Source organism: Nematolebias whitei, chromosome 18, assembly GCF_014905685.2.
Source record: "Nematolebias whitei isolate Nwh7 chromosome 18, NemWhi1, whole genome shotgun sequence".
In the NCBI taxonomy this organism is placed as follows: Eukaryota; Metazoa; Chordata; class Actinopteri; order Cyprinodontiformes; family Rivulidae; genus Nematolebias; species Nematolebias whitei.
The window spans coordinates 29,187,268-29,210,037 of record NC_056515.1 but is presented as its reverse complement, the minus strand read 5'-3'; the positions used below and the strand labels follow the sequence as shown (position 1 = coordinate 29,210,037).

At 40.3% G+C, this 22,770-nt stretch overlaps 1 protein-coding gene across 1 annotated transcript; it reads right to left on the bottom strand.

Moving 5' to 3' along the window:
* Positions 1–732: 732 nt before the first annotated feature.
* ssh1b (slingshot protein phosphatase 1b) lies at positions 733–21,996 on the bottom strand. Its single transcript, XM_037692291.1, has 15 exons — positions 21,736–21,996; positions 16,425–16,462; positions 9,665–9,765; positions 8,733–8,797; positions 7,606–7,727; positions 7,451–7,519; positions 7,107–7,172; positions 4,885–5,079; positions 4,705–4,798; positions 4,320–4,448; positions 3,858–3,904; positions 2,871–3,017; positions 2,337–2,537; positions 1,565–2,192; positions 733–1,440 (listed from the first exon to the last, which is right to left on the bottom strand). Exons 1-15 carry the CDS (start codon positions 21,805–21,807, stop codon positions 877–879), a joined length of 2,538 nt encoding a protein of 845 aa, XP_037548219.1. The 5' UTR covers positions 21,808–21,996; the 3' UTR covers positions 733–876.
* Between the last annotated feature and the right edge of the window lie 774 nt (positions 21,997–22,770).

Here is a 22,770-nt window from a genome sequence, read left to right as displayed (position 1 = left end):
AATTTTATATAAAAAGAAAATTTGACTGAGGATTGTACCTTTTGATTGATAATTGATTCTTCCAACTGAATCTTACTTTATGACAAAAACACTTAGAATTAAAGATGGCTGACATTTGTTAAGCATGTGCTTGGTGTGATCCTGCTCTCTCAGGAGCTAATCTGAGCACCAAGTACAAGATTTTATTTACTCTAAAGAAGGAGATCAGGGTGAACCAGCCACACAGGACTAAACCAGCTTTGAGCAAAACAGCCTAAAAAGCTTGAAGGACAAATTATGATAAAAGAGCTGGTCAGAAACTTTCCATGAATGATGCTTTCACACAAAATGTCCTATAATGATGCAAAAGCTGCTGCAAGAATAACTCAAAGTGCTTTAGACGTGCTAATAAGTGGATATGCAGTGAGCTGAGCTGTTAATATTTACTGAACTCCTTCGTGAATACTGCTGCAGAGTTGTGGTGGAAACAATCAGCATGCAGCAACTTCAGGCGGGTTTAAAATGAAAGTACCAGATTGGAGCAAGAACTAGATTTAACAAACTACCACGATTGCATCAAACCTGCTTGTTCAAGGTAAGATGGCAGTAATGCCGCTGAAGGTGGAAGGAAGTGTGCGTGAACCTGCATGTGTGGTGGGAGCCTTTATCAGCAGGTGACAAGGACCAGCCTCATCTGGATCTTGGTGCCAGATGCTTCGGACCGCTCTCTGTAAATGTGCAGGAAACTGCTGCAAATTGTTAAAATGAAGCTATGAAGAAAGGATGTTACAGTAGAGGTCATCACAGCGGGGGTCGTCTAGTGTTCTTCAGCCGTCAAGAGTCCTTGAGGCAGTGTGACGTCAGCTCCTCCATCGGGTCCACGTGAGAGGTTCTGAATTAAGGCAGAGGCCCTACAGGAAGCTGGCTCTCCATGGCCAGGCTCGGCAGCTTCAGTTCAACACCAAATTTAATCCCGAGTCGGGGCATTCGTATTTGAGTCACAGCCTGTTCTCCTGCAACACCAAAATTCAACCCGTCTGCACCCGTCACACTGACGGCCTCAGTACTTGATGTCACTTCCTGCGGCTCGTCCATGTCCTCCGTTTGCGCCGAGCCGCCGTCAGGAGGCGACTCCTCACAGTTCATGGGCGAGAAAAGTTTTTGGTGGTTGTTCTGAGGAGCAGACGTGTCACCGAGGGTGCACGTGGTGCACGGCTGAACCAGGTTGGCTTGGAGGACCGCAGGAGTGGACAGGGAGTGGAACATTGGGGTGGAGGGGAAATGTGTCCCAGGAGGGTCTATGCAAATGGTGGGGACGGAACAGTGGCGGGCGGGGTTAAGGCGGTGGGAGCGGCCTCCTGCAGGACGGTCGCAGCGCCGCCCTTGTGGCAGACGCATGCAGTCTTTACAGGACTGATAGGAAGGCTTCACTTTTAAAGGGTTTCCTGTGCTGGCACTGTCCTGCAAAGATCCAGAATTAGAGCAGACAGAACAGGGTTAGCAGCAAAATCACATTTTAATTGAACATAAAATCAGGATTTAAATGTGTGAATTTTATATCCACTACTTCATTTTCTTAACGTACATCAAACGCTGCAGGACAGCTACGCTTGGCGGCCAGGCGGTTGCTGTTGTTGGTGTTCAGGTTAGCTAAACCCAGCTGGCTCTCCTCCGTCCTCTCAGCCTCCTTCTCCGCTTTCCTCCCATTTGAACCTCCAGGCGTTTGAGCCAAGGCCGCCATCTCAGCTTCCTCTTTCTTAGCCTCCTCCTCATCCTCCTCTTCCAAAGTGCTAAACTCCAGCCTCAGCCTCATGTCCTCCATGGGGTCAAGGCGTCCGCAGGTCTGAGCTGCCGTCCCCTCTCCAGGTAGGGCTAAGTGGGCCATGGGGAAGCCCTCGTCCTCCAATAGGGCGTCTCTCTCCACGTCTTCAATTTCAATGAAAACCCTCTCCATACCTAGAAGTGGAGGTCCCCGCACTGGGGTGGACGGCTCGCTGTCGAGCGCAGAGTCCGACAAACGCCTGAAGTAATAGTTGTAGTTAAGAGAGTCCAGGGGCTCCATCACCAGACCCCTGCAAGGAGACGCCCCGCAGCCTTCCTCGTCCCTGAGCACCGGCGTCTCCTCCCCACCGGCGCAGTGACCGCAAGCCTGCAGATCATCAGATCCCTCCTCGTCTGCGCCAGGCCTCCACAGCTTGTTGTGACGCTGTTTACTGCAACATTTACAAACATACTTTGCTGTGAATTAGAAGGAAAGAACTTGCAAATACAAAAGAACGTGGCTGCATGAATAAATAAAATGCACAAAAGCACCTTTGTTGACTTGTGCGGTTGAGCAAACCTGAAGACCTGCTTACCTGGCATCCAGGATTCCTTCGTACTCTGCCAGCTGTCTCATGAAGCCAGCGTTTGGCTGAGCTATGCTCCTCTTCTGCCTGACGTAGTTGTAGGCTTTCTCCAGGGACCAGCCGTACTCCTTCATCGCATAGGCAATGACTGTAGAGGCAGACCGGCTCACTCCCATCTTACAGTGCACCAGGCACTTTGAATTATTCTTCCTATTTGACGGAGGAAAAGTAACTAGTTAGTCATATTGTTAAGATTTTTAAAAAGCAGAAATCTACTTCGGGGAATCACTTCGCCTCAACTCGATCTGTACAAAAGTCCAGTTTTAATGAGGTTAGACAGTTGCATAGCAACCAGGCTGTTTGCACCATTTCACATCTCAGTGATGCAGCATGAGAGTCTGTGAAAATGTGGCTGAAGAAAACAAAAATCCACCTTTTATTATCAAAGCATTGTTCAAACAGCTCTGTCAGACTGATATGAATCTAATAGTGATGAATCTGCACGAAGCCCCTCAAAACCAGCAGTTTGCGTTTAATTCTCACTTGGCTTTGACGATGAAGTTGTAGGTGTCGTTCCAGTGGGCCAGCAGGTCAGTGGCGTCTTCGTCGTACACACGAACGTTGTGGTAAGAAAACATCCCGGGGAAGAAGTTGTCGATCTCTCGGGTGACGTTCAGAATGTAACCAACACTGCAACCAAAACAAATAAAGCTTTAACTCTTCGGTTCCCCGTGTAGTTTAGCTGCCATTTACGGTAACACGTTTCATACTAGTTTTAATTACACATCATATTTTCAGACATACATTGCTTTTACAAGATATTTTTTAAACTTTCTTTACCAACAACTATTAATACACTGTCACTTTAGCATTTCACATCACGGTTTTGTTAGGATTTCAGGTTAGATTAGCTACATATTCTGGGTTCAGCAAATACATATTTTTATTTAATCTGCGGTAGTAAATAGGCCTGTCACGATAAAAGTTTGCTGGGCGATAAATTGTCGCAGAAATTATTGCGATAAACGATAATATTGTTTGAAATTTGACGATAATTAGTAAGTATCGTCAAATTTAAGAAGAAATGTTTAATTTGTTTTGCGTGTAGTACCTTTTTTAACCACTGGATGGCAGTACAAGACTGTTTGAACTGAAGAATGGATAGTGAGGGAGCAAGCAGCATGTCTCATAAGAAAAATGGGAGGGAGGCCCCTTGACGTGACATGGGCTGTCTCTCTTTGGTTCTCAAAATGGCAGACAGTGTGGTTTGAGCTCTTTAGCATAGCATTTGCCACAAAAAGCTTTTAATAAAAAAAAAAGAGTAAACAAGTTCTCGGATTATTTTTGCAGCGAAAAATAACTTTTTAGATGAAGGCACGGGTTTCAACCGTGAATTTTGGAGCTTTGAAAAGACGGAGGTAGTAAATGTATCATGATGCACCATCCAAATGCAAACATACTTTAGATTTATTAGTTACTGTCAAACACTGAAACGCGAGGCTTTATAAAAAAAAGAGGAGAACTGCTGACCCGCAGTCATGTAGTTCTTCAAGGTTGGAGGCGTTCCACTCAGAGCCCTGCAGGGGAAATAAAGGCAGAAACTTAGTAAAAAAAATGGAGTCTTTTATTATTTTAACCCTGCTTTATCCTAAAGCTGTGTGGCGGCAGGGGGTGGGGATTTATTTTAGCTTAGATTAGACAAAGGCAAAGACATGATACAAATACACATAAATAAAATCTAAGCTGGCCTGCAGGTTGAAACCTCGCGGTGAGGGGAAAAACTGCTAATCATATATGTTGCATGTGAAAGCAAAAATAAGAGTGCTTTGAGTATAAAGGATTAAAAAATATAAAATAAATCCAACATTTTTTTAGACATATTTAATTGAATAATTGAATTTAAGATTTTAAGATATTTTTGGAGTTGAAAGAGAGAACTACGTTTTACCTTGGGATCTGAATGCAAACATATTTCAGATCAAACCAACTCACCAAGTAAACATGGTCAAAGATGAGCGTGGCTTTATCCATCTGACCCAGGATCAGAAACATCTCGTTGTCGATGAACTCTTTATATTCTTTCAGGTTGCAGCTCATGTGCTGCTCCAGCTCGTTACGGATCTGAAGAAGAAGAATTCATTTGTAACGCAAACTTTCACAAAATAAAAATTCATCATTCTCCTTTCATAGTAAGCTAACAGACATTCTTTCTCAGCACTTCTGAATATTTATTTAACTAAATGCTCATTTGCACTTGTTTACTGCTAACATTACTGATCTCCAATCTTTTTTGTGCATTTTTTGCTAAAATTAGATCATGGAGCGTTCTTGACCTATCACACGGCCCGTTGAGGCCATGACGTGGCACATACAGTACCTCCTTCGAGGTGATGTTCTCCAGGTCTTGGAACATCATGATGTGTCGAAGTTTCCCTTTAATGAGACACTCGGTTCGTTCTCGTTCAGTCGGCCTGTTAAAATAAAGGAAATATTTACACACAAAAGTCAAGTTTCCACTGATGAAAGAAAGTAATAAATGGCACTCCTGGGATCTCACCGGTCGACAAACATGTTGGGAGAATCGGACCGGGTTGTCTCCAGGTCAGTCATTGCATTCCACTCGTTGACAAAGCTTTGCTCCGAGGTGATGCAGCTCTCATAGAACGCCATCCACATAAGAGCAATGCCCCCTGGGAAGTAGTTGTAGCGACGTGACACCTCGCACGCCTTATGGAGGACCTGCAGGGCAGACCTGAGGAAACACAGTTAGGTCTTGAAGCGGCTGCACAAACAAGAAGTAGATGTAGAACAGTAAATCAGACTGCATCCAAAAAAAAAAAAGTTTTTAGGGAAGCTTTCTTGTAATTTAACAACTGACCAGCAGGTGGCATCTACACTCTACGAACACTGTTCCGTCAGGTCCTCTGGTTCAAAAAAAAAAAAAAATTGTAAATGTTTCATCTTTTATCCAAAAGTCTTCTTCAATCTGATAAAAGATGAAACGTTTCTACAATTTTTTTTGAACCCGTCCAGAGGATTTTTAGATTATTCTACCTGGATTATTGAGCATGCATCAGGATACTGTTTGGCTGAGGTTTATCAGTTCATGCTCCTAAAATAAATCAGGAGTTGTTATTCTCACTAAAATGATAAGGTCTGAACTTTTAAAATGGATATTACCCTTCCAGACACAGCCTGGGCTCGAACCTACGGCCTCAGGATTGCAGGACTTCAGCACTGACCACTGAGCTACTGCAGTCCAAAGACAAAGACATGATTATACATGCCTAGTTAGGTCTCCGTGTTGTATATTCCCCCTGTAATTTATTGGAAGTCCATCCATCCATTATCTTTAGCCGTTTATTCCATTTTGGGTCACGGGGGTCGCTGGTGCCCATGTCCAGCAATCACTGTGCGAGGGGCGGGGTACACCCTGGACGGGTCACAAGTCCATCACAGGGCCACATAGAGACAAACGAGACAAACAACCATTCACTCTCACTCACACCTAGGGACAATTTAGAGTTACCAATCAGCCTAACATGCATGTTTTTGGTCTGTGGGAGGAAACTGGAGAACCCGGAGAAAACCCACGCATGCACGGAGAGAACATGCAAACTCCACCCAGAAAGGCCCCTGGACCGGGGTTTGAACCAGGGACCTGTTCGCTGAGAGGCAGCAGCTCTACCAGTTGCGCCACCGTGCTGCCCTTATTGGAAGTCTATAAGGTCAAAATAATAATTACTATAAAAATCTGTTGCTGGCTCATTGCTAATTTGTACACATGGACTGGTTTATGTCACAAAGTTTAGAAGCAAAGACATTTCATTTATAACCAGCGTTGCAGAAATAAAGTTGAACAGGATTTCAAAGCACAAATATAAACTCTCGTGCTGCTGAGCGCAGAAGTAAAATGTTTAGGGCTGAAACAACAGAAAATTAGATTTTTTCAATTTGTTTAGGAAACAATCATTAATGGACAAGAGTATTTTTGTCCTTTTCCTGAGGTTTTGGAGCCAGCACAGTTATCAGCTGTCCATGGACGGTGCCCTAATCTGCAGAATAAACGTCTTTAGGGGGTCTTATAACAAAATAACCTTTTGCACAATCTCATGTATTATTGCAAGAGGTCACAGTTGTGAATGCTTCAGGTTCTACCACATCAAATGTTTGCTTAATATTTGTAAAACTGATCGTAATATCTGTTTTTGTGTTGACTGATGTCAATTAACTGTAGCAGCCATGCTGAATTGGATTTATTCCCCAACTCTATTCAGTTGTAGACGTACGTTCACTAATTATCTTCTAAGTTTTATTAAAATCTGACACGAGGTTCATGAGATATTTTGCTTCCAACAATTAATGCTAAAGTTTTAAACAAAAATCGTGAGCAACAAGTAGCACTTAACCCTCAGCTACTACTACACTAAAATTATGAAATTTTCATTAAAATACTTTCAGCTGGTTCATGAGAAATTTTGCTATAAAAAAAAAAGAGTTGAAAGCAAATTGTTATTGGCAAATTGTAAACAAAGATCTTGCATGATCTAGTACTCGGAACCAATGCTGGGGGATCCACTTTACTACCAGACTAAATTTTAGCTCAGTATGTGTATAACTGACTGATTTGTAGTCCTTTTTGTGCTTTTTAAAGGTCAGCAGGCTACAGCGGCCATCTTGAATTGAGTTGACACCAAAAGCTGATCAGTTGTGGACGTTTATGAGCAATTTCCACCCCACGTTAATGAGACCACACCTCCAACATAAAAACCAACTTACCACATGGCCTGCACAGACACAGGCTTGAAGACATGAGAACGCCCTGCTGTGTTCACACTGAAGCCTCTGGTGAGGAAGAGGAGGATCAGTTTGAGTACAGATGAAGACGGTGGACGATGAGTAGATGAGACACTAGATGGGACTCGGTCGTGGGACTATTCATGACACCGAACGGTGGAACATTCCTCCAGCATACTGACAAGGTCAGCAAAAACTGTTCTCTGGAGATAAGTGTGTAATTCATAGAACTTCCAGTGGAGGGCAGCAAAGCCCACATGGCAACCAGGACAAACTAATTTATCTTTTAATAACAATGTTTTTAAGGCAACGTGACTGAAACTCACCCATCTCCATCTAAATGTATGTTGGTATCACTCCACAGAGGCAGGACCATCCCAACGGAGCAGTTTTTACTAGAGATGGGACGAAAATTATTTCAGCAAATCCAAAAAAATAGTTGACTGAAAGTATACAGAACGCACAGCTGCAGATGTTATACCTGTCCTTGTCTGCAAAATCCATTCCCAGAACAATATCTTCCTCTGTGCCTTGATGGCCGTTGGTGTAGATAACAACCATGTAACGCACCCGGTCCGACCGGACACTTTCTAACCGCACAGCCTGGGAAACAAAAGAAGTTAGAAAAAAAACCCCAACACCATTTGATGTATGAATTACCTGCTTTTAGGATGCTGTGTATGGAACCACATGAAAAACCAGACGGGTTCAGAGTAAATCTGTTGCTTTAAGGGTTTCATCCTGACGTGTTTTAGAGTAAAAAAAATGCTAATTAGGTGAATTTATGTTTATTATGGTGCCTCCCTTACCTAAAAAACTAACTATTTTTTATTTCAAAAGTCCACCATTAAACTCAGATTATATGCCCATTTCATCTTTGATGCACTAATTTGCATAATGAAGCACATCTGATTTCTGAAGTCCACACAGATTTAATGTGGTCACAATATAAACTTTTGGTAAATAAAAATGAAAGCAATTATCTAATCGGACTCTGCAAAGACCAGTTCATCAGGTTGTACAACTGGCATTTCTTGAAGGAATGAATATCACATGGGTTTTTACATTATCGCCCACCTTTTATGACGGCCACAGATTTTTAAAACAGAATAAATTCTCTTCTGTCAGGACTCTTAATTTGCTGAATGTGCATATTAATAGTGCAAAGGATGAAGGATTAGTGGTACCAACTTACTGCTTAGTGAGCAACTTTTTTTTTTTACATTAAAGCACCAACAAATAGTTGTCAAACACAATTAAAAACGATTTTCCAAACCCCTCAGTGGGCACGTTTTGGTCCACAAACAAAAATAAGAGTCGCAGTTTGGAGGACAAAGAAGCAGCTTGGAGGAATTATTTACAGAAATTTGTGTTTCAAAGGCCTAAAACTTTATTCATATGTTCTCAAACACACCGACGATAATCAATCCCTCTTCAACATAAGATGTCCAGAGTGAAATATAAAACAATCAGTAAATTTACACTATAATTGGGGCAGAAAAGGGACAGAGCAACAAGGTGCTAGCCAGTTATTCACATAACGAAGCATCATCTCATGACAGTCAGCTCTAATGGAAAAAATACATTTTTACAAGAACTAAAACTGACCAGCTTGATGCAATCTTCAGACCGGAGGGCTTTAAACATGACCTGCAGGTGTTGAGGTAAATCACCTGCAAATGAAACATGGGCACAGGTTAGATTACTGGCTGAGCTAAATGAACTGTGATTCACAACATTGTAGAATCGTAGGTTGATCTGGTGGAAGTTAAGAGGCATTTTATTAACTATCGTTACTAACGTGAACCAAGATGTCCAACGTTTGACTCGGTAATCAAACAGCTTCATCACCTTGTTGGCCAAGGTGTGAGAAAAGCACAAAGTGATTAAAAGTGATTTTTTTTTCCCTTTAAAACAAATTAGTGCAATCTTGGCATCCATTTACATCTCCTGTGTGCTCATTTTTGATTTGCTTTTTTAAGGTACAGTCAAAACAAACAAAAGAAAAAACAAACAAACAGCACATTTTCCCCCCATTGATGTTGAACCAAAACAAGCCAGTTTAGCTGAAATGAGTCCTCCGAGTCATCTACAAATTTTTTTTTTGTTTTGTTTTGTACTAAAACCATTAAAGATTCAACAAAAAAATAATCTTAAAAGACAAAAACCAGACAAAAAAACAACAGAGCACAAAGATTTCTGACAGCTTGATGATGACTTAAACTTTTTACGCAGGCAAATAAAAAGGACACCAAAATGAGAATTTTTTTCTTTATTTTTGTCAACATTGTAGTTAAATTCATAAAGTTAAATTCATAAATAACAATTTGTCAGTCATATAAACTTTTTGATTAGAGAAAACCTGCAGTAAATATCCTGATGCATGCAGTAAATACAACTTAACTTGTGTGTGTGTGTGTGTGTGTTTGTTTATGCTAAATTTGGAGACATAGACCAGCTTACATACCAGAGATTTGGGGACATCTTGGCAACTGGGGACCAAAACCAGTGTTCCCAATTAGAAAAGCGTGCGTGTGTACCTGCATGTTTGTGGTGTGTGGGAGTCTTCGGTCCTTGTGCGTTGCCACCCTGCTGCAGGAAGAGGGCGGCTCCTTTGACCATGAAGAAGCTTTCACTGAGGCTGAAAGACAGAAACAAGTACGTTAAAGTCTCAACATTTCATCCATCCATCATTTCAAACAACAAAAAAAGAAAGTTAGTATTTTACTCTAAACACGTCACCAAACCAGTCATTGTCTGGTTTTTCCTACTCAGACATAAAAAAAATAAATAAAAAAAATCAGACTCTCCACATCAGTCAGCTGAGAGATGTCAGAATTTAAATCTTAAATATCACCACAGTGAAATTTGTCAAGAAGAAAAAATATTAAGCCATATAACGACAATTTTAAACAAATCTAGCAAATTTTTCCTCTCATAGTTATGTAAGTAAATACCTAAAAGTGATTTTTGTTCCTGAATGAGTAGTTTGTTTTAAATGGAGGATTATTTAAAATATCTGCGTTCATGTGGAGTACAAAACAACATTTATGCAGTGGACAGAGAAAAGCTCGAAACAGAAACATCAAGTCCAGGTAATTGTTATTATTATTATATATATTTTAGTGAACATTACCTGCATTGTGTTTTACCAGGGTTCCCAGCATATCATCAAAACAAATTGCCCAGAGTTTCCTCTGATTTTTCACTAAACAAATCTTGAAATTCCAGGAGATATTTCAGTCACCATCATTCAGAGATGACAGCAAATAGACTGCGGTACATGCATACAGCAATCATTCCTAATAATCAATTATATTGTTAACATCAGACACTAAAAAGCCATCTTAGTTAATCAGTAAGTATAGAAACAGAACATGGACTGGGTGGTACTAAATTACTAACATTAATACATGTACACATTAAAATATCATTAAGATCTTCAAGATTCAAGGTGACTTTATTGTCATTTGCATCACATGTGGTACATGAGGTGGAACAAAATGTATTTATTTATTTATTTAACCAGGCAAATCCCATTGAGATCACAGATCTCTTTTACAAAGTAGGCCTGGTACTGCTAGTCAGCCTAACATGCATGTTTTTGATCTGTGGGAGGAAACCGGCGTACCCGGAGAAAACCCACACATGCACGAGAAGAACATGCAAATTCCACACAGAAAGACCCCAGGTCCAACTGGGGATTGAACCCAGGACCTTTTTGCTGTGAGGCAACAGTGCTAACCACTGATATTGCGTACTCAAGGTCCCAGTTACACCCAAAAAACAGCAAAAATATAAAGTATAAAAAAAGAAAGAGTATACAAGAATCTAAGATAAACACTAAACAATAATGATGTAATACGATGTATAAAACAGCAGTCTGAACATGAGTCTGTTGTGAGCAGATGGGTATGAATACAGCAGGTCAGAAATCAGCAGCATGGATAATCAGCAGCACAAGAAACAGATCTCCAAATTAAAGTGACATTACAGTGATTTTTCTGGTTGATTTAATCTTTTCTTAATCAGCAGATTAGTGTTCAAATTCTCTGACTTTTCCCTGTTTGTAAAATTTCCAGATTTTCTTGCCAGTCGCTATGAACCCAGTGTAAATGCAAAAAAAAAAAAAAGTTTTTTTTTTTTAATTGAAAATAATTAGTAAGAGAATAGTACATTAATTATTCTTGTTTAACAAAAAGAAACAAAAACATGATTGAACATTTCTTATTTGGGGGAATATCAGCTGTGTTGACAACAAGTCATGTCTGAAAAACAAAACTCTTTAGGGACTTACAAAATATATTTTGTAAGTCTTTTTTATCTAAAGTCTACTCTCAGCCATTATTCTATGGTTGTCTTAACACTGACGGATTAAACTATTAGATGACTGCTGTTTGATAAGATTTGATAAGTTTTATTCCTGCAGGATCAATAAAGTTCTATCTTATCTCAGTCTTGCCTCGCCCACTGAGAACAATAAGACATGTTGTCTGAAGCTGGAAGTATGTTGAGTTCTGATCCAGGACCTTTTACATATTTGATGTTTTTATGAATCACACATTAAACCACATTTATCTACATCTATTCAGCTTTATTGAGTCCCCACTTCTATCTTTAATCCTTCAACTTTTATCGTACTTTGAGAACTTACACGCCGCAGATGTCCACCCGAGTCAGAGCAGCTTTCTCCACACATCCAGACTTTAGATGCATCCTGCTGGTTTTATTATTTACAGTCTGCCTCCTCCAGAAGCCCCTTCCTGTTTAACAGCCCTCTACAGCTTCCTCTGACTGCAGCCTCTCAAAGCTTTCTTTTCCACCTCACGCTCCGACGCTTCCATGTCTGCACTGCCGGGCCTGCTGGGCTTCTGCTCCTGTCTCTCCTCCTTCGCAGCTCGTGATTCAGCAATCGGCTCTGTCCGTGCAACACCCTGCAACAATGCCATCATTCATGCGAGAGAGCGCAGGAGGTGGGAACGTTACACAGCAGCGGGCCCGTGTTTAAAATGCAGAATACTAAATAAAGACTGGCGAATCATAAAACGTGACAGAGCTTTCTTTTTTTTTTTAAACACACATTCAGCACAAAGATGGAGTCTGCGCCAATGCTTTGCTGACTCATGTCATGACTTCTGTGACGTCAGGCTGGATAAAGGAAAGCTTTGTGTCTGAGCGGGGATAAAAGTTTATGCATTCTGTTATGTAACTGAGAACAATAAATAAAAAAAACTTTTCATGTTGAATCAAATGTTCATTCAGCTGCTTTGAGGACGAAACGAGCACGTTTTTTGTCGGATTAGTTTTTATAATCAAAATAAAAACGGCATTTAAAAAGCCCAAGTCTTTAAAAAAAAGTTTCACAAAGTAAAGATGCTTAAAACACACACACCTGAAAGGTTTAAGCTTCCTCTTTCTTAATTAAACTAACAAAACCTTTGACTTAAAATCACCAACATTTCATGGTTTTCTTGATTTGGCTCGGTTTGATTAGGAACCTTGGTGGGACTTTTTGTAGCTCTTTCAAATTTCAAAATCCAAAATCAGACCTCCCCATCTCACATCCTATCAGCTCCAACAGAACTCTGCTTCAGCTTTTACCTTACTGGAACTATTCAAGTTTAAATATTCCTACTTTTCCACATTTTATTTTATACTGTATTATAAATTTGTTCATCACGTAGGTCGGCTGATGCTGTTATGATTAACCTTCCTAAACCTTCTACCCTGAAGCTGTTAGACTCATGAATCTCTAATCAGGATAATCACTGTGAAAAATCACATCATGTTGCTGCTGATCTGTTTCATGTTGCTGCTGATCTGTTTCATGTTGCTGCTGATCTGTTTCATGTTGCTGTGTTCATTCATGCTCATCTGCTCACACAGACTCATGTTCATGCTGCTGTTCGACAATGTTTTTTATGCTATTAGTGCTTAGTGTGTTATTTAGCTGATGTTTTTCTTAATTATATATCTTAGATCTTATTAATGTTTTTCTTTTGCATTTTATTGTTGGATGTAACTGGGACCCTGCGTACATAATATCGCTCCACCACACATACCACATGTGGTGCGAATGACAAATAAATCTCTCCGACTGACTAAATAGATTTTTACAGAAATATTTAATTCAACATTTAAAATAAAAAGTCATACGGAGGAATTTACAAGTATAGCTAACTTAATGTAAAAACAAGAACGAACATTGCTCGGTTGATGAAAGAGTAGAATAGTGAATGTTTGTCGTTTTGGAGATGAGTGTTAGGGAATGCAAGTAAATTTTACAGTTTTTTGGTGCAAGAAATTCAAGTGGCTGAGTTACACAGTAAAAGAGAAGAGTTTAAGTTTGTTATTTCTTGTCCAAGGCAGTGCAGAGAAACCTGGTGACCAAAAGGAGCTATTTTACCCACCACCAATGATGGAGCTAGGGCATGGCTAATGGTGACCTTGGCCACCATAGATTAATCTTCAACCACTAGAAGAAACCAGGGGTCCACATGTATATGCATTCTTTTATGATTGTCTACTGTTGTCATCATTCTTTGATAAAAATAGGTCTCTATTGTAAATGAGTCCTCGAGGCTCACTGAGACTAATCTGTATAAATAAAGGTTGAATGAATGAAAAAACAAGCGGTTTCTGTTTGTCCAAAACAATGTATTTTGGTCTTGGACAACCAGATCTTGCCATGAGGTTGTCTGGTGGACAATCAAGTGAAACAGAGACGGATTAAAAGTTCTCAGTCACTGCGATGGATTTGTGTCATCTGTAAAAATGAAAGGGGAAAGAAAAACATGTATTGTAGTATTTTAAAAGCCACCCAATCTAATGATGACACGGGGATTAAACTGACAAAAAGAACCAGCGCCACAGTTTGACCCAATCAGAGAAGGCAGGGCGGGTCATGTTGTCTGATACACAACGGGTGTGCTCAGTGTTCCTAACTCAAAGAGACAGACTACAGGTGAGAGCAACAATCAATGTTTCCTGTACCATCTTCCAAGGTGGAAAATAGTACCCTAACCGAAGGTGATGACGTAATAAATTATTAAATGTCTAAATGTATGTGTTCACATGTGACCAATTTGCTGCAGCCAGGGCAGATACCAGAACTGATACATCATCACCTCACTCCCTCCTCCAACACCGTGCCCCTACCTTCCTAGGACTTTTGCACTTAAAATCTAACTTGCATTAAATGTTAATGTGTTCTGAGCACCATCATCATCATATACACATGTTCAACCCATGCATGTAACTAAACTCTGGGTCTGAGAGAGAGAGAGAGTGCTCAGCTTGAGTGTCTCTCACAGTGAGAGGCTGTGGATGTAGCTTTAGTTCTTATAATTAAACAACATTAACGCTAAAAGATGAATATTTATATGCCCCAGATTATAGCAAAGATGTGCGTTTCCATTTCTCTCTGTGAGAGTCAGTTTCAGGTTTCTAGTTTATCATAAAAATGAGCAAAAATCAATTCTACACTGTTTTAGTAACAACAAGGTGTTTTTGCTGTTTGGGTGAGCTAAACTTGATTAAAGTTAGAACCATACTGAGGGTAACTGTACTGTAATAAATGCAATTTAATAAATGGTCAAATATGAAAAATAATTATTAAATTACTATATGAGCCAAAATCCTGTAAATATAATCCCTTTAAATGAATTTGTTGTCATTTTAGGGGAGAAATCTGTTAGTTTGGTAAATACAATTTTTTAATTTAATTTATGCTCTGAAAATGACTTCCTGTGCTAAATTTTTAAAAAAATATATCCAACAACCCCTCAATTGAAAACACTGAAACTTCATAAAAGTTAACTAGAGAAAAGTTGTTAAAATCAGTTTCTTCCTTCAGGATGCTGTTGGTCTTGATGGTGCAGCTTAAAGTCTTCCAACTTCGGTGCTTCATTTTGAGAACACTATACTGTATACTTTTACTAAGGTCATGTACACAGCGGACAATGCAGTGTTGTATAGGGGCGGGGCAGGGGTGGAGGAAATGTCAAAATGTTTTTTTCTGCTTCAATCCCTTCCTTGAGTATCTGTGAGTGCCTCACTTGCAAAGTCTGATAAGAAAGAAGAGGATGAGAATGAAGAAGCTCCACTCGAGCATCTCCTGAAAGAGTCTGCCACTCAGTATCTTGGGACATCCCAAGCAGTCCACAAGATGGCTGACTGAGAACATCTGTATATAGTAAATGTTGTAAATGGACTGTACTTATATAGTGCCTTTCTATCTCATCAATATACTCAAACAGCTTTACACTACAATCTGTGCCCTCATTTACCCATTCATGCAGAACTCTACTAGATATTTTACAAAGATCAATGCTTTATCACATTTGTACACCAATTGGACACACATTGGAGGAAATGAGGGATTCAGTGTCTTGCTCGGGAACACTTCGGCATGTGACTGTGGAATCAAGCCCCCAATTTTTGCATTGGAGGACTACTGCTCTAATCACTCAGCCACAGCCACCCAGTCACAGCCGCTGTTGCATTTAGTGCAATATACTTACGAAATTACATTTTCTTGATATTTATCTTCTGTATTGTAAATGTTGTGGGCAACCAAATAATTTGGAGGACAACCAGATTCTGTCAAGAGACTGTCTGCTGGACAACCTGAAAATTTTCATTGAGTCTATCCCTAGGAAACTTTACTTTTAGGCAATATAAAAACTAGAAAGCAGTTTCCTCAAATGACAGGGGTGGCTAGTTTACTTATTTATATGGTGGTGGCCATCTTGAATTTTGAAGTGGCAACACCATTTTCCAAAGGAACCTTTCTTACGCCTAGAAACAACCACACACCAAAAAGTAAGTTGGCCTGTTGCCCATTTTCAAGTTATCCAGCTAACAAGATTTACATACATGTGGCGTTGGCCATCATGGATTTTGACGTAGCAACACAATTTTTGAAATAATACTTTCTTACATGTGGGTGCAGCTATACACAAACATGGAAGTTGGTACCTCAATTATTTTCCAATTTATCATGCTGATAACATTCATGGACAGATGGACCGTTTTTCCAATTCCCCCTTTTTGTTCTTTGATGGGAGACAACTAATTTGCCAACAGCGACAGCACAAAACCTGCCTAATTAAGCTTTTCAGAATAAAACGTGCTACACTGACAGTGTTTGCTGCCAAACGTATATTGGTGATCTTATATAAAGCATCTGAAAACACTCTTGTTCCAACCATTGACAATTCTTCATCAATAGAGAACAAACATTGAATGCACAATGAGTAATATCTTTATAAATAATATAATATTTAGTAAAGGACTCACCGTTGATTATTTTTCCTATCATCATCACTTCCAAAATCCTGAAACACAAAAAAAAAAAAAAACAGATGATGAAAACTGTGCAGCAATTTCAGTACAAATGCTGAAAAATAAACCGTGTATAGAAGCATCAGAGACGACTTTAATTTGTAGCAAAACTAAAAAAGAAATCATGAAAATGTTAAGTTTTCTGTTGGTGTGTGGTAAAGCATGCTAGAGCCACCTGCTGGTCAGTGATGTGGTCTAACTTCTTAAGTTTAGCAAAGACTCAAACATATATTATCTCTTAGTGCATGCAGAACGCTGAGATGCTTTGCTGAAAGTGACTTTAAAACAGAATTATCTTCAAATAAAGTGGCTATTCTTATTTTTTAGTTAAGTGTGCCGCTCTTATGTGCAGAACATTTATACATTTATGGCACTGACACATTTAAAAAGTTGGACCAGAGAAAAAAAGACGTGTCTTTTTTGAATGAGCAGCTGCTGGAGGTTTTGGAGGGAATGTTGTCCCATTCTTGTCTGATATAGGATTCTAGCTGTTCAGAGGTCCTGGGCCTTCTTTGCTGGTTGAGATCATATGTTGTTCTAAACCCTGTATATACTTTCCTGCACTGATGGTGCCATTCCACATAAGCTGCCCATGCCATAGGTATTAATGCACCCCCACAACATCAAAGAGGCTGGCTTTTGAACTGTGCATTGATAACAGGTCCCTTTTGGTGTAAAGGACAAGGTATATGTGGTTTTCAAAAATAAGTGAAAATTGTCTGATGGCAGAACATTTTCCCACTTTGCCTCAGTCCATTTTAAACGAGCTTTGTCCCAGAAAAGTCAACAGCATTTCTGGATGGCGTTCACATATAACCCTTTCTTTGCATGACAGAGCTTTACCAGCATTTGTGGATGACACAGTGAGCTGTGGTTATAGACGAAGATCTGAAGTGTTCTTGAGCCCACGCAGACCATAATCAGATCTGTTTTTAATGTGGTGGCCCCTGAGGGCCTGAAGATCACAGGCATCCAATATTGAATTTTAGCCTTGTCCTTTGAGGTGAGATTTATCCAGATCAGGAGTGCCCACATTTTTTCAGCATGCGAGCTACTTTTAAAATGACCAAGTCAAAGTGATCTACCTACCATAAGGCACACAAGAACAACCTCTGGAAACGTTAGTGTATTTTTCCCCCAATATTTATTGGGGGTAATAAACAAAAAATGAGTGGGCTTACACAAAAACGCTGTAGTTACCATGTCAGTTGGGTTGCCAGAAAATAAGTTATGAACTATAGTACTGTGGCTTTAAAATTATAGTATTTTGATCTAAACTGTCATATGTGCTGATTAAGGATATTCTAAGATGAGTTGTGTGTTGTGTTTGTTGAACATGTGCACAGAAAAGGAGGGGTAAATAAGACATTTTAAATGTATCTGGCAACCCTGATGCTGGGCTCAGCTGCATTCATTGTGCATGCAGCGTCTGCACGATCAATTATGTCCAACCTGGTGAATAGACTAACGTCTCTTTGGACCCTGGATTTTATTAGTTTTGCTCCTACATGCTGAAAAATGGTGAGTAGCACAAAAACACTTTGCTTTTTGTCATTTATTATAACTGTTGTTAGAGCAGAAAAGACTTGACTGCAGCCGCCTGTAGTGTGCATGTGTGACTTCACATGTGGAGGATTTCACGGGGGTTTCCCCCCCAAAAAATGACCACTCAGACTTGGTTTGAATGACGGCTGTGACTGGCTGCCCTGTATGTCAATCAAGTAAAAATTTCATAGTGAGGATGGATGATGGCTGACGTCAATTTTTTTTTAATGCCATGAAATCTACTCATAATGTTGTTGCGATTGACATACTGGGCACCCCTGATCCAGATAAATCTTTAGATGACAGTAGATAATGGTATATTCAAAGTATGTCTGATTTTCTGTTGGGGAACATTTATCAGAAATTGTTCCATTCAATAGCTCTTTCATAAAACAATTCTGCTAAAAGGACACACAAACCAGTCTGTCTTAATGCTGTGTCCAGCTGTTCAAGAATCACAGAAGAAGCTGGCCACGTCCCACATAGACGTGAGCTTTGAGAAAGCAAGGCAGCAGTGCAGAACCAAAAAAGGCATAGAGCAGAACTCTGTTGCACTGACCTGGAGCACAAAAAACGAAAAGGGTGATGGACATCTCCCTTGTCTCAATTTGTTTTTTCAGCTCTCTCTTGTAAATGAGTCTCCGAGGCTCAATGGGATTAACCTGTATAAATAAAGGTTGAATGTCGTTGTTTAATCCTGCAAACGACTGGTGTTGAATTGTGGCACTAGCTTCCCTTGACCCCAGCACATGTTGACTATTTCAGCTGTCATTACCTCGTAAGGTGATACAAAACTACAAAAGCACGTCAAAGGACGGTTGGCTTCAACACTTCTTGCTGCCTCGGTTTATTCAGACTTCACATGAAGAGGGCCAGAAGGCATCCGAGTTCTGACTTGAAGTATTTTGTTCAGTTTTTCACAAAGCCTTTGCCCATCTTTATGTCTGTGAAATTCAGCCTTTCTAAATGCTTTTTATAACCAGTAATTTTACTGACCTTGTTGCAAAATGCTCTTACAGCTGTTTCTTCATCAAACTACTTCCTTTTATAGCCATCTTTTACCCTTTTCCAACATTTTGAGATGTGTTGCTGCCATATACACTGAACACAAATATAAAACACAACACTTTTATTTTTGTCCATCAAGGTTAAGTCGGGTCCTCTGGATGGATTCTTCTTTACTCTAACTTTCCTCTTTTATCCAAAATACTTCTTCAGTCTGCAGCGCAGCAACAAACTCAGTCTTGTAAACAGTGCCTTCTCACAGTGGATCAACCAGTTTACTGCTGACAGGCAAAACTAGCTAGTCATATGTAAAAGGAAAACCATCAGCCTAACAATTGGTCATTAGTGTCCTGATGGCCGCTTGTTATTCACAGAGGGCTGAGTGATACTTGCAATAACGGCATTGTAAGAGAGTGATAGTTGAACATGGAGACCCTTGCCCACGTTTAAAGATGAATTGGTTCTCTTCACAAAGATGACTTCCTTCACTCCTCTCTCAAACCAGCATTCCTCTCCATCAAGGCTCCTGAAAGAGTGGCTGCTGGCCTGCAGATGAGTGTAGACTGTAGATTCCTGGGCTGATGATGTTGCTCTTCTGTGTTGGACCATCCTTTTGGCCAGTGGCTGTTTACTTTCCCTGATGTATGACTTGTTGATGTATAACAACCTCCACGTCCTCTCTAACTGCATCCATATATCTCCTCCTTGTCTTTTTCCTGGCAGCTGCATTTCTAACATCCTTCTACCAATATACCCACTGTCCCTCCTCTGGACATGTCCAAACCATCTCAGTCTGGCCTCTTTAACTTTATCTCCCAGTTGTTCAACCTGTGCTGTACCTCTGATGATCTCATTCACTCAGCTTATCCATCCTTGTCACTCCTAAGAAAAACCTCAACATCTTCATTTCCACCACTTCCAGTTCTTTCTCCTGTTTTTTTGCCAAAGCAAAAAAAAAAAGTACATGGTCTCCAGATCATACAACATAGCTGGTCTTACAACTGTCTTGTAAACATTTCCTTTGAACTTTGCTGACACCCTTTTGTCGCAAATTACTCCTGAAACTTTTCTCCATCCGACCATTCCATCCTGACTGGACTCTCTTTTTCATCTCTTTACCACACTCCCCATTTTCCTGGACAGTGGACCCCAAGTACTTGAAGTCCTGCACCTTAGTGACCTCTGAGGCCATGAAAAAAAACCAATCTTATAAATAGTCACTTATCATAGTGGATCAATTAGTTTGCTGCTGCCAGCCAGAACTAGCTATTCACAGGTAAAAGGGGGACCATTAGCCTAACTATGGATTGCTAGAGCCCTAACAATTGGTCGTTAGTGCACTGAAGGCTGCTTGCTATTCACAGGGGGCTGAGTGATACTTGCAATAACAGCATTGTAAGAGGGTGAGAGTTGGTGTCTCCGTGAGGTCCATTGTTATGCCATTCATCCACAACAATCACCTCATGTTGTAGCATGATAATGCATGGCCCCATGTTGCCCAGGGATCTGTATGCAACCCCTGGAAGCTGAAAACATCCCAGTTCTTGCATGGCCAGCATACTCACTTGACATGTCACCCATTGAGCATGTTTGGGGTGCTCTGGATTGGCGTATACGACAGTGTGCTCCAGTTCCTGACAATATCCAGCAACATTGCACAGCTTTGAAGAGTGGACCAACATTCCACATGCCATAATCAACAACAGGATCAACTCTGTGACGGAGATGTGTTGCACTGCGTGAAGCAAATGGTGCTCACACCAGATACTGACTCTTTTTCTGACCCCACTATTGTAAAACTGTATATTTTAGAGTGGCCTTTTATTTTGTCCAGCCTGAGGCACACCTGTGTCTAATCAGCATTTTTATATGACACACCTGTGAGGTGGATGGATTATCTTAGCAAAGTGCTCACTAACAGATTTACACAAATTTGTGAACAATACTTCGAGGGAAAAAGGCCATTTGTGTTCATAGAAAGTCTTAGATCTTTGAGATAAGATCATGATAAATGGAAGCAAAATCAAAAGCGTTGTTTATATTTTTGTCCAGTACAAATCAAATTACATTTTCCAAAAATGGTACAATTTATTCGTTTAAATATTTGACGTTTACTACTTGTCTTTGTTAACAAAAATGTGTTCAAGAGATTTGAAAATCGCTACATTTCGGTTTTATTTACATCTTACACAACGTCCCAACTTTTTCAGAATTGTGGTTGCAGATTGGACAACATAAAATTGACCAGTTCAAGTATTGGTGGCACTTAAGAGGCTGGGAATGAATAGTTATTTTTCAAGACGTGCAACAGCTTTTCATCTCATTGTGCTGTAATTTCTTAAGGTCAAACCCAGCAGCTCACAACTTGTGGACCTAATTATCACTCTTCCAGTGCAAGTAAGTGAATGCTAAAGCAACTCAAATGAATCCATCTTCCAAAAACATGAGCCACCTGAGTGCATGAATGAGCATTTTGCCTTGACAGCTAAACCCAACTGCACCCTTCCCCCTCTGCAGGATTTTGTTTACAAATCCTGCTGCAGCAAAACTACAGGAACAATACCCTGTCAAGCTGACAACACACAGACAGGACTTCTTGCAGGATATTAAACTCCACCCAGCTTGTATTTTATTTTCCTGCAGGCGCATTCTTCTTCTTGTTTTTTTTTTTCCTAAAAATGAAGCCCTAGCCCCTGCTGCCCCCTCCTCCACTCACCTCCCCCGCGCTGCTGTTGGAGGAGCTTGCTGCACTGGGGGTTGGAGACCGCTGCAGAGTCACCAGGGCCATGGCCGGGTGGGCTGCGGGAGATGGGAGGGATGCGCCGCTCGGTTTGTCTCTCTGTCACCGGGTAGAAAACGCCGAGTCAGACTCTCATCCAGCACCGGCGGTGCTCCCGTTGGGTTCGGCTCCGGGAGTCCTCTGCGGTCACCGGAGTCCTCATGAGCAGAAAGTACCGAGGAAAAACCCCCACAGTTCGTGTCCAGCTCTCGGTCCGTTTGTTTCCGCAGACAGACAAACAAAACACGCTGCAGGTAGCGCGAGCCGGGGCAGAAATGACATGCAGATTTGCCGGCCGCCTCTGATTGGCTGGCCTAGTTCGCGTGCGCGCTGTCATTGGTCCGATGTTGTCAAGGTGACAGACCAGACTAGGAAGTCCCACACGATGCTAAGAGGTTGTAATCAGCTAGTTTGATCAATTGTAGAAACCTTGTTTTGACACAATTTGTATGCTATTTCACAATAATTCATTAATAGATCAATTCAAGTTATTCAGGAGTGAAAACCTGCAAATATGCACATTTCTAGAAGCTAAACAATGTATTTAAATTTTATTTATAAACCAAAATGGATGGCGAATATTTTTTTCGTTATAAAAACACGATTTTATAAAGTATTGGGAGATTAAACAAACAAACAAACAAAACAAAAAAAAACAGCTCTTATAGTGTCTCACAGTATACTGCTTCATTTATTTTATTTAACCAGTAGACAAGATGAATGTCAATAAAGTTCCAGACAAATAGAAAATTCTCACATTTAAGAAACTGCAACCATCACTTAAATAAATGTAGTGTTTTGCAATTAAACACACTTCAAGTTAATATGACACACATGTCATGGATTTTCTAAAAACTTCACTAGTTCTCAGAAGCTTGCAAAAACCCGATCAATTTTATCCAAACACCTTCAGGAATTAAATTGACCTTCAGTTCAAAATTTCTTTGACCAAGTTTGCTAACACTGTTTTAC